The sequence below is a fragment of the Rhineura floridana genome, chromosome 18 (genome assembly GCF_030035675.1).
Source record: "Rhineura floridana isolate rRhiFlo1 chromosome 18, rRhiFlo1.hap2, whole genome shotgun sequence".
NCBI classification, from domain to species: Eukaryota; Metazoa; Chordata; class Lepidosauria; order Squamata; family Rhineuridae; genus Rhineura; species Rhineura floridana.
In genome coordinates, this window is record NC_084497.1 from 20,893,644 (window position 1) to 20,909,115 (window position 15,472).

General features: G+C 43.0%; 1 protein-coding gene across 5 annotated transcripts in view; it reads right to left on the minus strand.

Moving 5' to 3' along the window:
* Window positions 1–15,472, minus strand: part of UBE4B (ubiquitination factor E4B) — a 67,155-nt gene that overhangs the window by 46,292 nt on the left and 5,391 nt on the right. For all 5 annotated transcript variants that reach the window (XM_061600669.1, XM_061600668.1, XM_061600672.1 and 2 more), the window contains 4 exons: window positions 10,900–11,086; window positions 7,549–7,684; window positions 2,805–2,892; window positions 1,426–1,570 (listed from right to left, as the gene is read on the minus strand). In XM_061600669.1, the coding sequence (XP_061456653.1) occupies window positions 1,426–1,570; window positions 2,805–2,892; window positions 7,549–7,684; window positions 10,900–11,086 (556 nt within the window). The remainder of the gene's footprint in view (window positions 1–1,425; window positions 1,571–2,804; window positions 2,893–7,548; window positions 7,685–10,899; window positions 11,087–15,472) is intronic.

Below are 15,472 nucleotides of genomic sequence, written 5' to 3' on the forward strand. Positions count from 1 at the left end.
CAGTGGGAGCTGAGCCAACAACCAACCACGGTCCTGCCCCCCTCTCCCTCCCTTACACACACATGCACGCACGCACGCACACAGTCAAACACCATCTGGTGATGACAAATGCAATTTGGGGTTCTGCACCCACCAAAGGAAATGGAATACAGCAGTTGTGAACTAGCCGCTCCACGGCACCAGCTTTCTCCCACAAACAATAGCATCCATCACTCACCTTAACATTTGCTTAAGAGAGATGGGATACAAGGGGGAGGGGGGCTGCAGCGCAGCAGCAGACCATAAGCTTTGTATGCAGAAGGTCCCAGGTTGAGCCCCCAGAATCTCCCATTAAAAGGATCTCAGGTAGGTAGCAGAAGGACCTTTACCTGAGAACCTGAGTCAGTAAGAGGAGGCAGTACCAGGCTAGGTGGACCAGTGGCCTGAGCTGTGATGCACTGGCCTTACAGGAGCCTTCCCCATCTGGTGCCCTGCATATGTTGCTACACTACAATTCCCATCATCCCTGACCACTGAGCATGCCGGCTGGGGCTGAAGTCCAATAACATCAGGTTGGGGTAGGCTGCCTTATATCCTATGGCTTATATTCAACTAACTTTTACTCAGTGTAAAAAATAAAAATGTAAATGTACTGCCTTCAAGTCGATTCCGACTTATGGCGACCCTATGAAGAGGGTTTTCATGAGGCTGAGAGGCAGTGACTGGCCCCAGTGAGTTTCATGGCTGTGTGGGGATTCGAACCCTGGTCTCCCAGGTTGTAGTCCAGCACCTTAACCACTACACCACACTGGCTCTCTTACTCAGAGTAGACCAATGACATTAATGAACCTAAGCTAGCCATGGCTATTAATTACAAAGGGTCTAATATGAGTTAGCTGAATACAACCTTGTGTCCAGAACACACAGAGAGTGCACTCTGGGGGGGCATCGCCCAGTCGTATATGGAAGACCTTCACCATCTACTTCCGTTTGCATTCATGAGTTACATTTTTCTTCTTCTATTTCCACTGGGTTTTTTTTAATAAGTATATTTTGGGATGTATCAAACATTAGTTCTACTCAGAGCAGACCCACTGAAATGAATCTCAGTCATGGCCTTGATTTCAGTGGGTCTACATTCAGTAGGACTAACATTGGACACAATCCTTTCTCATTTTGTTATCTTGCTTTTTTCTGAGATCTCTTAAGCTGCCTTGAGTAGTCATTTTTGCCTAGAAAGCCAGGATTACCCATTTTAATTAAAAATAAAACTGAGAATCTCAATAACATAACTGAGAAACTTCTACCCGAGATCTTGAAGAGCTGCTGCTGGCCAATGCAGAAGAGCAGCACAGAATTAGATGCGTCGGTAAGTAGCCCGTGTCTGAAATCAGCAGCCTCAATAAACACATTGGCGGGGGGGGGGGAAGATGTCAAATTTCTTACCTTCTTTTGGGTTCTGTTTAAATTGCTCAGACAGCGATGTTAGGAAGATGACATCTCTGTCTCGCTCCTTCCAGGAGACCCGGAAGATCTTGCAGACCAGCTGTAAGGCTTGCTCCTCTGATATTTCTGATCCTGATGGGGGCTCCTTTACCACAGGGGGGAGAACAAGAGGAAAAGATGTGGGTGTCTGCATTTGTGACTCAGGCATCGTCGAGGATGTTTCCTATTTTTTATCCTTCTGTCCCTGTCAGACAGACTACTCCTGGACCAGATATGGGAAATGGGGAACCTTTGGCCCTCCAGATGTTGCTAAACTACAACACCCACCAGCCCCAGCAAGCACTGCCAACCGCCAGGAATATGAGAGTTGTAGCTCAACAACATCTGGACGGCCAAAAGTTCCCCACATCTGGCTTACAGGCAAAGATGCATTCACTACCACCCAAGTAACAAAATTTGCGCTGGCAGCTACAAAAACACAGGCCAGGCTCTAAAAAACTTAAGAGGGTGGGGAGAGATGCGTTTCTGTCCTATTGTATTTTTCATATCTATATAGCTTACTGGGAAGGGGCAACGAGCGACGTCTATTGCGAAGGAATGAGTATCATTCTTCTGTTTGCATATACATACTTGTTTGATGAATATGGTAAGTTGATTGCTTGCTGTATGTGTATTGTGGTGGCCTATATACCTTTCAACAAAAAAGGTTTTCTCATTTGTTTTGAAAAGCCATGAAAGGACAGATACTCATGATCATACAGCTAACGGTTAGTAAACTCATCCTGGTTAGCCCCACTATACTCTACCGTGACGCAGACATAACGCTCAGTAACTGCTGCAGCAACTCATGGGAGGGAGGGAGATGCATGTGAAAGAGTTCCCACCTGCAGCATGTTCCCAATCTCTAAAACATGGTTTTATTTATTAATATGAAAAACTATTTGCACCCCCACTTTCCAGTCCAAAACTGGGAAGGGCTCTGTCCTAACCAGCTGTATTTCTGCCAGTGGTGGTACACAGAACAAGATGGATAACCAGCACAAGAGGCTAATGGGTTTGATGTCTGAATCAAACCCTCAGAATTTAAAAAAACCAAAAACATTTCCAACTATTACCCGTTTTAAGACTTTGGAAACAGAATAAGCAGCAAGAAACCTAAATATAAATAAATGGAAAAAAGCATTCATTTTTTAAAACCATGCCCAAGAACTCACAAGATCTGAACAGGGCGGTTCATAACAGATGCTGTTGGAGGTCACTGATTCATAGAGTCGCCATAAGTCATAATTGACTTGAAGGCACATAACAACAAACAGTGCCCCATAGAAGGTAACAGTTAAGCATCTTCAAGCTTCTTCCCCCCCTCCACACTCACCCACCTTATCAGTGAGGCTCCTTTTCTCTCTTCGGTCATTCTCATCGACTTCCATGTTTTCGATTCCTGAATCTACATCCACCTGGGACATACTGTAAGCAGAACAAATAATCCATTAATCCCCCAGGCACTTTAAAGGGGCTCGCTTACAATGAAAGTTGCTGACCAAGACACAGACAAATGCAGTATGTGAAGGCAGCACAATAAAGAGAAAAGACTAGCCTAAGTAGGGAAATCCATGAAAATGTTGCAATTACCAGCCGCTAGTCAATAACAGCCTGGCCTTCCACAATCTATTGCTCATCCTGCATTTGCTCTCCAGACCAAGCTGGAAAACTTGTGACCCAACCTGAAAGGAGCCACAGAGAGCAGCCCATTAGGAGCTGTGGGGACCCTCCTGTTCTTGAGTTGGTGCCCGCATAGGACTGCAAAAATCAGGGTACAGGACAAAGACGAGGGTGATGGAGAGGCTGCAATTTGCTTCTGCAAGCTTATTTGTTTATAAAAAGTATTTATATAACACCTTCTCGTGTAGGATAGCAAGGCAGCATACAATATATACAAATACATAGAAGCAAATATGAAAAAAATATTAAAACAATCAACTTTTAAAAAAATTACTGAATGGGTTGTATCCAATGTAGCACTAAATAACTTTATTGCAAGGATTTACACTTGTGCAACGGAACCTCCCCCCGCCCTCTCCCTGCACACACCCTCCCCAAATCTGCTCCAGAGGGCTGGTGGAACCCTGAGAACAGATTTAGGGGGCACACGAGGGAAGGAGCGGAGGGGAAGTTCTGTTTTGCAAACAAATATTTATGCTGACAGGACAATTAAGTTGGATACCACCCAAAAGGCCTGTCAGCATAAAAAGGTCTTCAAGAGATGCCTGAAAATCGCTGCTGGAAGAGTGTTCCACAGCATGGGACAGGTGACCCTAAATGCCCGACTTCTGGTTGAGGCCACTTGGGTGTCTGTAACACAGGAGACAACCAACAGCACTCCTCCAAATGATATCAGTGGTTGAGCTGAGATAGAAGCACTCAGACAGCCTTGGAGGTACATTCAAGCTTTATTTATTTGTTTGTTTATTTACTTATTATTTAATTTGTATCCCGCCCTTCCTCCCAGCAGGAGCCCAGGGCAGCAAACAAAGCGCTAAAACTTTAAAACATCATAAAAACAGATCTTAAAATACATTAAAACAAAACAGCGTTAAAAACATTAAAAAAAACTTTAAAAAAGGGTTAAAAACATTATAAAAAAACATATTAAGCAATTCTAACACAGAAGCAGACTGGGATAGGTCTCAACCTAAAAGGCTTGTTGAAAGAGGAAAGTCTTCAAAAGGCACTGAAAAGATAGCAGAGATGGCGCCTGCCTACTATTCAAAGGGAGGGGATTCTACAGGGTAGGTGCTGCCACACTAAAAGTCAGTTTTCTATATTGTGCAGAACTAACCTCCTGATAAGATGGTATCTGCAGGAGGCCCTCACCTGCAGAGCGCAGTGACCGACTGGGTATATAAGGGGTAAGACGGTCTTTCAGGTATCCTGGTCCCAAGCTGTATAGGGCTTTGTACATCAAAACTAGAACCTTGAACTTGGCCCAGTAGCAAATATATTAACACAAGAGCCTCAAACCTGGCCTGGTGATTCGCTTTAGAACATCATGACCCCCTCTAAAGTAGTGTTCTTAATGTGGTTTTTAGGTTGTGGTTGCATTTACAGCCACAGAATGCATTTATTATTACTAGTATTTTATTGTTTATTATTGGATTGTCTTATCCATGCTTCACTACAAGGACCCAGGGGAGGTTACAACAATATAAAAAAAAAATTAAAATCAGACAAACCAAAGAACAGCTTGCATTCCACTGTAAACTTTTCTTTTTTAAAAAATATATTAAATACGTTTTCTTATTAAAATGTTATGACATATTTTAGCTGTATATTCTTGATCCATACCTTTCAAATAAAATATTCGGGGAATACTGTGTGGTACTGAATCATTGTTTAAACAGGCTATAAGACTTGGGAGTAAAAAATACATCCATAAATTTAACGAACATATTAAACATGATAAATAAATTCAAAATGCATATCCCCAATTAAAGAAACGGTGCGGCAAATTCTCAAAATGGAGAACAATATTAGCTTCTGCTTCACTGCAGATGTTTTGAGAATTGATATGCCTTATTTAAGAAACAGTAGTTAGAGAAGAATGGGAATATTTTGGAGTTTTCCAGAATGCAAAACTGGAATCATACAGGATAACCCTTTTAAGAGAATTAATTTCTATAAAGGGATAAAAAATCCAGTTGTTTGTTGGTTTCTCATTTCATGTGTGTTGCATGTTTCCTTTCTGTTGTTGCATTTGTTTATGAAATAAATCTGGAATAGTTTGTTTTCTTCTTTTCAAAAAAGAATATAAGTATTTTAAATGATTGCCGTTTAAATGTAAGATTAGAAACACCACAAAAGTCCCACAGCACTTCAAAGACTAATTCATTATAGAAGAAGTTTTCATTAATTAAAACCCACTTTCACCAGATGCATGAATTCTCAGCCTGTAACTGTTATCATTGTTATTACTGGAATTGTTTTTTGACTGTATCTATGATTTTTTCCCCTGGTAGCCTTTGTATGTTTGTATGTATGTTATGAGTTATATATTTAAATAAGCTTTTTTAAAGAATTGAAAAGAAAAAAACCCAAACATCATCAGAACACAGGAAGCTGCCTTATACCGAGTCAGACTGCTGGTCCAGCTAGCTCAGTATTGTCTACACTGACTGGCAGCAGACCTCCAGGGTTTCAGGCCGGGGACATTCCGAGCCCTATGTTGAGATGCCAGGGGTTGACTCTGGGATCTTCTGCATGCACAGCAGATGCTCTACCACTGAGCCCTTCACCAATTATGATCCCCTCAGGCAGCGGCCCTTAATGAGTTTTAGTTATGGCTGCGTTTGCAACCACAGAACGTACGTAACAGTTATAGGCAGGGCTGTGGAGTCGGTATGTCAAACCTTGGAGTCTCCTCTATTTTTCTACTGTCCGACTCCGACTCCTTCATAAATGGCAAATGTATATTAATTTTTCTGCTGTCTGACTCCAACTCTGACTCCTTCATAAATGGTAAATGTCTATTAATGTATTAATATTAATAAATTGATATTAATATTAAAATATTAATTTTATTTTGAAGTCGGAGTCAATACATTTCTTCCGACTCCACCCAAAATTGCTTCCGACTCCGACTCCACGACTCCGACTCCACAGCCCTGGTTATAGGTATGCTCTCCCCCATCCCCAGCAGAAGTTCATCTGACTGGACATTCTAGCCCTCCCTTCATTAACTGAGACCACAACTTCATTATACATTTTAAACAGTATCCTACCACTTTAAATAGTCCTGGTTTCACCCAAACAATCCTGAGAACTGAAGGGTGCTGGGAATTGTAAGGAAACCCCTATTTCCCTCAAACCGCTCCGATTCCCAGAGTTCCCTGGGAAAAAGGATCAATTGTTAAACCATGCTGGGAATTGTAAATATGTGAGGGGAAGAGGGGTCTCCTAACTACTCTCAGCACCCATAACAAGCTATCGTTTCCAGGATTCTTTTGGAGGAAGCCAGGACTGTTTAAAATGGTATAACAGTGCTTTAAATGTATGCTGTAGATTGGGCCTTCTAGGAGAAGGAGCTGCAGTCATAAAAACCAAGCAGGTGGGGGCCACGCTTGTCTCTTACCCCTGGACTCTGCCATCCTCAGACCACTTGGGCAAAAAGCATGCCCTCCACCAAGAACTCCCCGTCCCCTTTTCACTCCCCCACTTGCTGTGGTTGCCCTTCATTTCTCCCTTCCCTTTGCTGAACATCTAGATGATGTGCAACTGCTTTACACACCACCTTTGCGAACATGTTTTAAGCAATCAATGATGCGTGCTATGCATCATTAATTATTCAGCTATCTCATCAGCCACTCTGATTGGGTTTTTAATATCGAGAGCTTTCATTACGTTTTCAGTTTCTATTTCTGACTGTCTTTCAGATTTTAAATCCTACAATCAATTCCCCTTTATTTAAAAAAATGGTTACATTTGCCCGTTACCAAAATAGCATCTGATCTACCCACCCCTCCAGCTGCCTGCTTTGAGGTAGAAGAGGTGTGCAGCAGCCAGTGGTTCTAAGAACAACATTTGCCAGCAGGACTCTTTAGGGTGGGAGATGGGGCCTCGTCCCACCAGCCGCCCAACTATTTCAGTGGCCCACAGACAATAATTAGTTGCCAACCAAGGGTCGTATCTAACCAAGTTGTACTCAGAGTAAACCTACCAATGCACTTAAGTTAGTCATGCCATTCAATATCAGCGGGTCTACTCTGACTTACACCAGCCTTGCACATAAATCCACAAGTGTTTCTCAAAAACAAAATGCAATAAAAAAAAAGTTTTTCCAGCTAGCCTACCTGTATATCAGCTTTTTCTGGCCTCACATTAAAGAACCACTAACTTTCATAAAAGGTATCCTGCCTAATTTCCCCCGGAGACAATTCTAATTCACCACTTGCAAACAGGCAAGCAGCTATTTACAAGCTCATCTTAAAAACTGCTGACCAGGGCAAAAAAAGAAAGAAAGAAAGAAAGATGGGTCCCTGTCACACACACAGGAACCAGTGTCAAGTATCAGAAGCAACCCACAGTAAAACAGGCTCGGGTCAAGAGAGCAGATGGAATCTTGTTTACCTTTTTTCACAGGACACGCTATCGATATCCATGCTCTGCGACCGGGAAAGAGACTGAGATTGTGTTTCGAGGCTGTTTGACGGGGAGCTACTGAGCGAACTCACTCCTTCGCTGCTCTGGCTGCGGTGGGCTACACCTGCAGGGTAAAAGGCACCACAAAACATGGCATTCATTATTTTGTTCATGCAACGTATTCCTGGTGTTTCTTTTTTAACACACACACTTCTATTTTACAAACACATACGGAACCTACAACAAAGTGTTGCAGCATATCCTTATCCTCCTCTTGTAGAAGTGCTCCTAGTCCAGAAAGCCATGCCTTCCCCCAGGATGCTGTAAGCCAGATGGGTGGGGAACACCTTTGGCCTTCCAGAGATGTTGCTGAGCTACAATTCCCATCATTCCTGGGCACTGGACTTGCTTTTGCTGGGGCTGACAGGAGCTGCAGTTCAGCATCATCTGGAGAGCCAAAGATTCCCCTCATTTGCTGTAGGCTGATAGGAACTCCGGCAAGCCAATTCAGCCCTTTCCTCCTTCCCCCAGTTGTCCATTCTGTGGTTCCTAGAAACAACTGAGCATTCTTAGTCCTCATCAGACTATTGGTTTATTGGGGGTTTCCTGAGGGGGGGAGAACTGCCTCTGCTTGTTGCTTTTGTATTTCTGCATGCCTTGGAATTCCAACCAAGCATACCAATACTCTTTCCGGTTCCTAATGGCTCAGCTTTCCAATCCAGTCAGCACAGGAACACTGGGTTTGCTATTAAAAGGATTGATTTATACATTTATAAGGTCCTAAAGTGTCAATTAAACGGTGTTAATATATAACTGGAACATATTAAAGCATCAGCAAAGCACTCCCTAAAGACTTAGGTTATACGGTGCAAGAAACTAATTAATGAAATACTTAAAAACTTCTGTGAACTCAAACAGTTGCCCACTGCACCTCTCTATGAGTCACTGCTTTAAGCTGGCCCAACCAGTACCATCCACAAGACAAATGTTACCTGGACAGATTGCTGCTAGCCTGAAGTCACTACCAGGAATCAGCAAGAGAAGGAACAGGAACTGTCACTCAAAGGCAGTGACAATATCCCAGTTGTATCTCACCCTTCCGTCTAAGGGTTGAAAGTGGCATACAATGAGGTGACCCCATTTTATCCTTTAAAAAAAGAATCCTGTGATGCAAGTTAGGCTCAACAGTCTTCATTACATTTATATCTTGCTTTTAAAGAACTCAGTGAAGCAAGCCATAGTTTATGAACATAGCTTGTTTAAACTAACTAGGAGGATTTTAAACTCCTCAGTGGGGAACTCCAGTTACACTTTCAATCACCTCCTCTAGCATGTAAAAGAGGAGAAAGGGACAGCATAGAAGTCCAAGGTCCGCTATGGCTCACACATATAACACTAAACCATTGTTTAGCTTTCTGTCCACACCAGTACTGTCAAGACCAAAGTTAGCTATTCTTGGCAAGCACAGAAGCGCCGGCAACATTCTGAAAGCTAGTAAGAACAAACTGCTGTAAAAAGCAGCCATTAGTACAACTTTAAATTACCTATGAACGTATTAATAAAAGCAAAGAAAATGAAGCAACTGTCCTTCCCAAGCACATTACCAACTAAGAAATAAAGCACTGTTTTGCTTCACTCTGTGATGGGCAGAACATATCCCTCAGTCGTCTGTTCCGAAGGTAACAGAACACACACATTGCAAATTTAAACCAAGATTGTCCCCTATCTCTAGTAGCCACAAACAATAGTGAATCCAGTACTGGAGCAAGCTGATCAGAATGATTTCTTGAAGGAAGCAATAAGAGATACATATGTACATATACATATGTTACCTGAGCTGCTTCAAACAGGAAAAATATTATTTATTGTAATATTGCCTCCCAATCATGAGGTCAATGTGCAAAAATTAACCACAGTGGCGGGGGGGGGTAAGGAGGAAGAAAGGAGAGCAACAACAAGCTGCATACATGAGAGCTACTTCACAACAGCATTGTATGTTAGCATGATGAAGGAACACATCAGCCCCCCCCCCAATCTGCCTCATTTTATCCCAACAACTACTCTATAAGGTGGGTTATAGGCTTTAAAAGGGCTACTGGCCCAAAGTGACTTCAATGGCTGAATGGTAAATTTAACCTGGGCTTCTTTGGTAATTCAGAAGCATACTGCTTCTGGAAATGGAGGGTCCATCATGGCCAGTGACAATTTATAGGCTCATCCTCCAAAAATAATTTCCGTAAGGGTAGCAATGTTAGTCTGTTGCAGCAACATCAAAGGCACCTTAAAAGACTAACCAATTTATTAGGACATAATGAGCTACAGTGGACTATAGTCCACACCTTATGCATTTAGCCCCACAAGAGGTAGTGATGGCCCCCTACTCGGACGGCTTTAAAACAAGGGTGGGGAACCTCAGGCCTGGGGTCAAATATGGCCCTCCAAGCCTCTATCTGGCCCTTGGAAATCTCCCCACACCACACCTCTCACTGGCCCTGCTTCACAGAGTGTTTTGCCTTGATGGAATGTGCCCTTGAACTCTAATCATGCTTCATGCGTGCCTGGATGGAGGACAGAGAGAGATATATGAGCCTGTGTAGAAACTAGCCTGCTCTACAACGGGAAAACTTACATTCGCTGCTCCACCCACTCTTGCCCCTGGCCCCTTCCGCTAGAGGCATGTGGTCCCTAGAAGTTTGCTCAGCACCCATAAGAAGAGCTTCAGGTCTCTTCTTATGCTATAATAAATTTGTCTTTAAGATGTCATAAAACTCTGTTTGTCCAGGAAGGTAACTCATCGCTCACTGCCAGCATCACAAATTGCTGCAGAGAACTCTGCAAATTATCCCAGGCCCTATGCTGGGGTGTTCCAAGCCAAAACTGGCACTTGAAACAACCTACCACTGCTTCTAAGTTAGGAAACCAACATAGCAACACACAAAAAAAGACTGTATCAAGTTGGCTGCGCAGGCTGCTCCCTTCAGTCTAAAATGCTCCTATGGAAGGGAACATTGCATCAAAGCCAGCTGTTTACACCACTTCCATGCACAAACTATATATTTGTTTCCCGAAACTGTGAAAGTGCATTTCCACAAAATATTTAAAGAAGAAAAATCAAGGAGTGTCAATTTCTTTCCTGATCTATCAAACTGCCATTTTAATTTAACGTCAACAATGCACAAAAGCTACTCCATACTAGGTTCGGGGGGGGGGGAAGTCTGAATTCCTAGGGGACCCATGTTCATTTTATTAAATGGCAGGGGGAGGGGAGAGGGCTAGGATTTTTCTAGTGCTGCTACTGGACAGACAGACGAAATAAAGAATTATTAAGCGTCAGCTTACCTGATGCACCAATCGGAGAGGTAGCAGGGGTCATGCTGTGAACGTTTAGCCCTAGGTTTTGGGGCGGTCCAGAGGGGGGTGCTCCTGCAGGCGGCCCCGGAGGATTCTCCCTCTGTGGAGATGTAAGTGGTGTGGTGGGCTGAGAAGATGGCCCGCCGGCGAGCCGGGCAAGGCGCCTTCGACGGATCTGCAACAACAAGGAGTTGTTTTTTAAAGGCGGGGCTAACAAATTCTGTTTGTTTTGGGTTTTTTAATGCTCCAGGTAAGATGAGAAAGAAGAGCTAACAACAGAACTGGGACGTGTGTTTAAGATACATCTAAGGCAGTTCAGGCACTGATTACCTGTGCCACCAGGGCTTCCAGCTGGAGGCTAAGGAACTGCAAGGTGTTCAAGCTAGGGATATTAACACCAGAATAACAGGAATGTAGGAAGCTGCTTCATGCAGGCAGACTACTTATTTATTTAATATATATCCTGCCCTACCTCCCAAAGAAGCCCAGGGCGGCAAACATAAAACAATTTAACAAACAGAAGAAAAAACATTAAAAACAGTTGAAACATTCCAAAAACACAATTACAATTTAAAACATTCCAAAATGCAGTTAAAATATAGTAAAAAAAACCAGTTTAAAATATCATAAAACACAGCATAAAAATAGTCTTTCATCAGTGATCTTTAGGTTGCCAGGATCGGTCCTCTTCAGCCATCAAATGCCAGGTAAACAGAAGTGTTTTCAAATTCCTCCTGAAACGTAATAGTGATAGAGACAGATGCACTTCACTGGGGAGGGCATTCCACAAATAGGAAGCTACCACTGAGAAGGCCCCACCCAATTATCTCAGTATTGACTATTCTGAGCAGCAGCAGCAGCAGCACTCTGGGGCCCCATCACTTGCTGCCTGGGGTCCTTTTTACTGGAGATACCAGGGACTGCACCTGGGACCTTCTCCATGCAAAACAAGCCCACCACCACCGAGCTATGGCTCTTCCTGGTTCGCAGAATCCACAAAGGCTGTCCCTGTGCTACTGCCTGCTATACTATTCCAAGGTCTGCAGCAGGCTGCTGCTAGAAAAACCACTAATCCAGCCTTTCCCAACCTGATGCCCCCCAGATGTTGTTGTTTTTTACTACAACTCCATCAGCCTCAGCAAGCATTGTCAATTGCCAGGGATGATGGAGGGCATCTGGGTTGAGGAAAGGCTGGTTTAGTGAAACATGAATGAGTCTAACCTGATCCAGAGCATGCATGTCCGTTCCCTCACCTTTCCTTCTCCCAGTAAGAAGAGTTCAGAAGCTTCTGTTCTCTCTTTGAGTTGACCACTGTTTGTTGTGCTGTTGTGACTGATAAACTGTGGCTGACCCTAATGACTGATCATTAGTTTAAAAGTCAACTTCAAGCCATGCTTTCTGAAGCTGGCTTGTTTAAACCAACCACAGTTAATATTAACCACGGTTCCTGGGTCATACATCACAACAAACTTCAGTTAACTAAAAGCAGAAGCTTCTAAACTACTCCTCCCAGCTGCATGGAAGGAAGGGAGCACATGACACCAGCATGTGGGGAGGCTAGGTTCATTCATATCTCAATAAACAACAGTTCAGTGTGTTACATCAAAATGCATCAATTATATATATATAGGAGATAGTAGAGCGGAGCCTTGGAGAGAGGTATTTGCTTATTGCCTCCCAATAAGTTGACACCGGGGCTGAGGTGCAGATTGGGGACCTCCCACCCTTCTTCACTGCACCAGCTCTGTATTTAGGGCTGGCAAGCAGGCTTTTTAAGATACATTTTCTCCACCCAGTTGTTTGGAAATTACTGAAAATAAGTCTGAGGTTCTCCTTCAAGGATAACATGCTTCCATTCCACTGAGTTGGCAGGCTTCTGAACATTCTAGCAATTCATCACCTGGGCTTCTAACCTTTCCCTGAGAGATTTCCAAACAGCATTTTCCCGGAAACTAATACAGAACATGTGAGAAACACAGTGCGGTGTTCCATCCCCCTGCTCAGATGGGACACTATAATTAGAAGCAGTGCAAGGTTCTCCCCACGGCCTCAAGCAATGAGGTCAGTCCCATCCTCTCTTCTTGTGAACCTCGCAAGTACGTTCCAATAAAGCCACTCTCCAACTCTCAAGTCCACAATAAGCTGCATTTCACAATTGGGTTTACACAGAGCAGCCGCTGGCTTGTCAATGTCATGTGATACCTCAAAGCTTTTATGACAGGCCTTCATAACATGGATTTCTCTCTAGCCAATGCAGTATTTACTGATGTTTTCATTATTAATTATTCTGTTGGTTTTTTATTTTTATTATATCTTGTATATTGTAAACTGCCTTGATTTACTTCTATGAAAAGAGTGCCTTAAAAATCCTTTAATCAATAAATATAAAGCAAGTGACTTAATTTTCCAGGAAAAAGCCAGGATTTAGACTAGACTCCAATGATTGGCCATTGTTTCATAAACCATGGTTTATGAAGCTTGTACATCAGGAATAGCCAATGTGGTGCCCTCAAGCTGTAATCTACAACTGGGAGATCCCACATTGGCTACTACCCGTCTTAAAATAATTTTCCGAATTAGTCCATTTTGTTTTACACTGTGCGCCCAATTGTCATTTAGGGGAAAAGCCATAGCTCGGGGCAGAGCATCTGCTTTGCATGCACAAGGTCCCAGGTTCAGCTCCTAGCGCCTCCAGGCAGGGCTCAGAAAGTTCCCTGCCTGAAACCCTAGACAGCCGCTGTCAATCAGCATAGACAAGCTGTCCCCAAACGGTGGTCCATAAGCTTATTCAGGTGGCCCGCAGGGTGTCTGTAAAACATCAATTAAAAATCGTACTGCATCTAGCGCAGCACATTACCATTGCTACAGCAGCCAAAAAAAGGATAATTAAGTGGTCTGCCAAAACCCTCACTCATTTTCAAGTGGTCCATGGGGGGCAAAGTGCTCTGACTCGGAATAAGGCAACTTCCTATGTTCCAATGGGAAAACAAATGTGTTGCAACCTTGAAATTAGGTCCACAACACTTACTAGTCCGCCTTCCAGTGTATACCAGTTCCTACCCAACAGCCTGGGGGCAAATCTTATTTGCCACAGGCAAGGCTCAGTTTCCAAGCCTGGTGTCTTGTGCATGGGTGAGATTTAAAAAACCTATACCACACAGGGTTAGGAAACAGACTGAAACCTGACTCAAGCAACAGCAAAGTGAGCCTACAAAGTGGCTGGATTCTGTTTAAAGCAAAGTTGCATCAAGAGAAAAAGAGAAGGAAGCTTTGCAGGGACTTCTAATCGATGCTTGAAAAGGTCAAGTCTTTGCCATAAAAAAAAATCTGTACATTGGATAATCTGTCTTGATGACACAGCATTTCTCAAACAATATAATCTGTCTTAAACCAAATGGGGTAATCTAAAATCCACAACAGGTTCTCCTTACCTGAATGCAATTGTCCAAATGCAATTGGCCTATTATTCCAGGGACAATTAAAATACTTCCCAAACTAAAAGTCCCTCCTCTTTAGCATCTCCATAAAGGTCGCCCCCGTGTCTGATGGGAACTGTAGTCCTCCCCTAATCCTTCGCAGCACACCACAGCCACTGGCACCACACACATCCCCACATTCCTGTTGCAACATCAAAGGGGTTGCTGCATCGTTGCTCCGCAAAACAACATTGTCGTAATGTTTTGGAATACCCTGAATGACTTTGCATAAAGATGTCAGTTGTTGCAATATGATATCCACAGATGGCAAGGAGTAAATCAGTCACACACACACCCATAACTGAAAAGAGTTCATAAGTATTCCAAGCTCAGTGCAGTGGTAGGATTCCACACACTTAAAAACCAGCAATCATCACATTCTGCTTTACAAATAAAAATCACATTTCCACACCAATTAGGCAACTAAGATATATGCTAATGTGCTTGTTTTACAAATGAGTGATTGATTTGAATGCATCACTTCAGTATTTAAGGTATGTAAGATTTTGCAGATGCCATCAATTCAGCAGGTTCATTCCACACAATACAGGAATCAGGCCTTTAGTGTTGTGGCACCAGCACTTTGGAATTCCCTCCCTTTAACTATTAAACAGGTGCTGTCTCTGTTGTCCCTATACAGATCCTCGGGCAACCATGGATCTTACATTCCTCTCCACATGAGAAATTGGGGCTAGAGACCAGAAGGAAGTTCCACGCAGCCATAAAAGATTTATATCCCCAAAACAAGGATACCTTTTGTTGACACCACCTTATGTTTGGAAACGGATCTCCACAACAATGAAGGCAAGAAATTATTGTCTTTTCAAAGCGGGGAAGAAAATATAATGATTCCTTTGATTCTCCATCATCTCAAACAACATGCACAGAATATCCTAAAACAGAAACTATCTCAACTTAATACCACCCCTGATAGATGCTCATCATAAATGCTCTTCAGAGAAGAAAATGCTAATGCTTACAGGGGCAGTTTGCTCCACTGCCCCAACAATATCTTCCAATTCAACTATACTGTGTCCTGTGGGAAAAGGTTGAAATCCCAAGTTTATAGGAAAGCCAAATTAAGA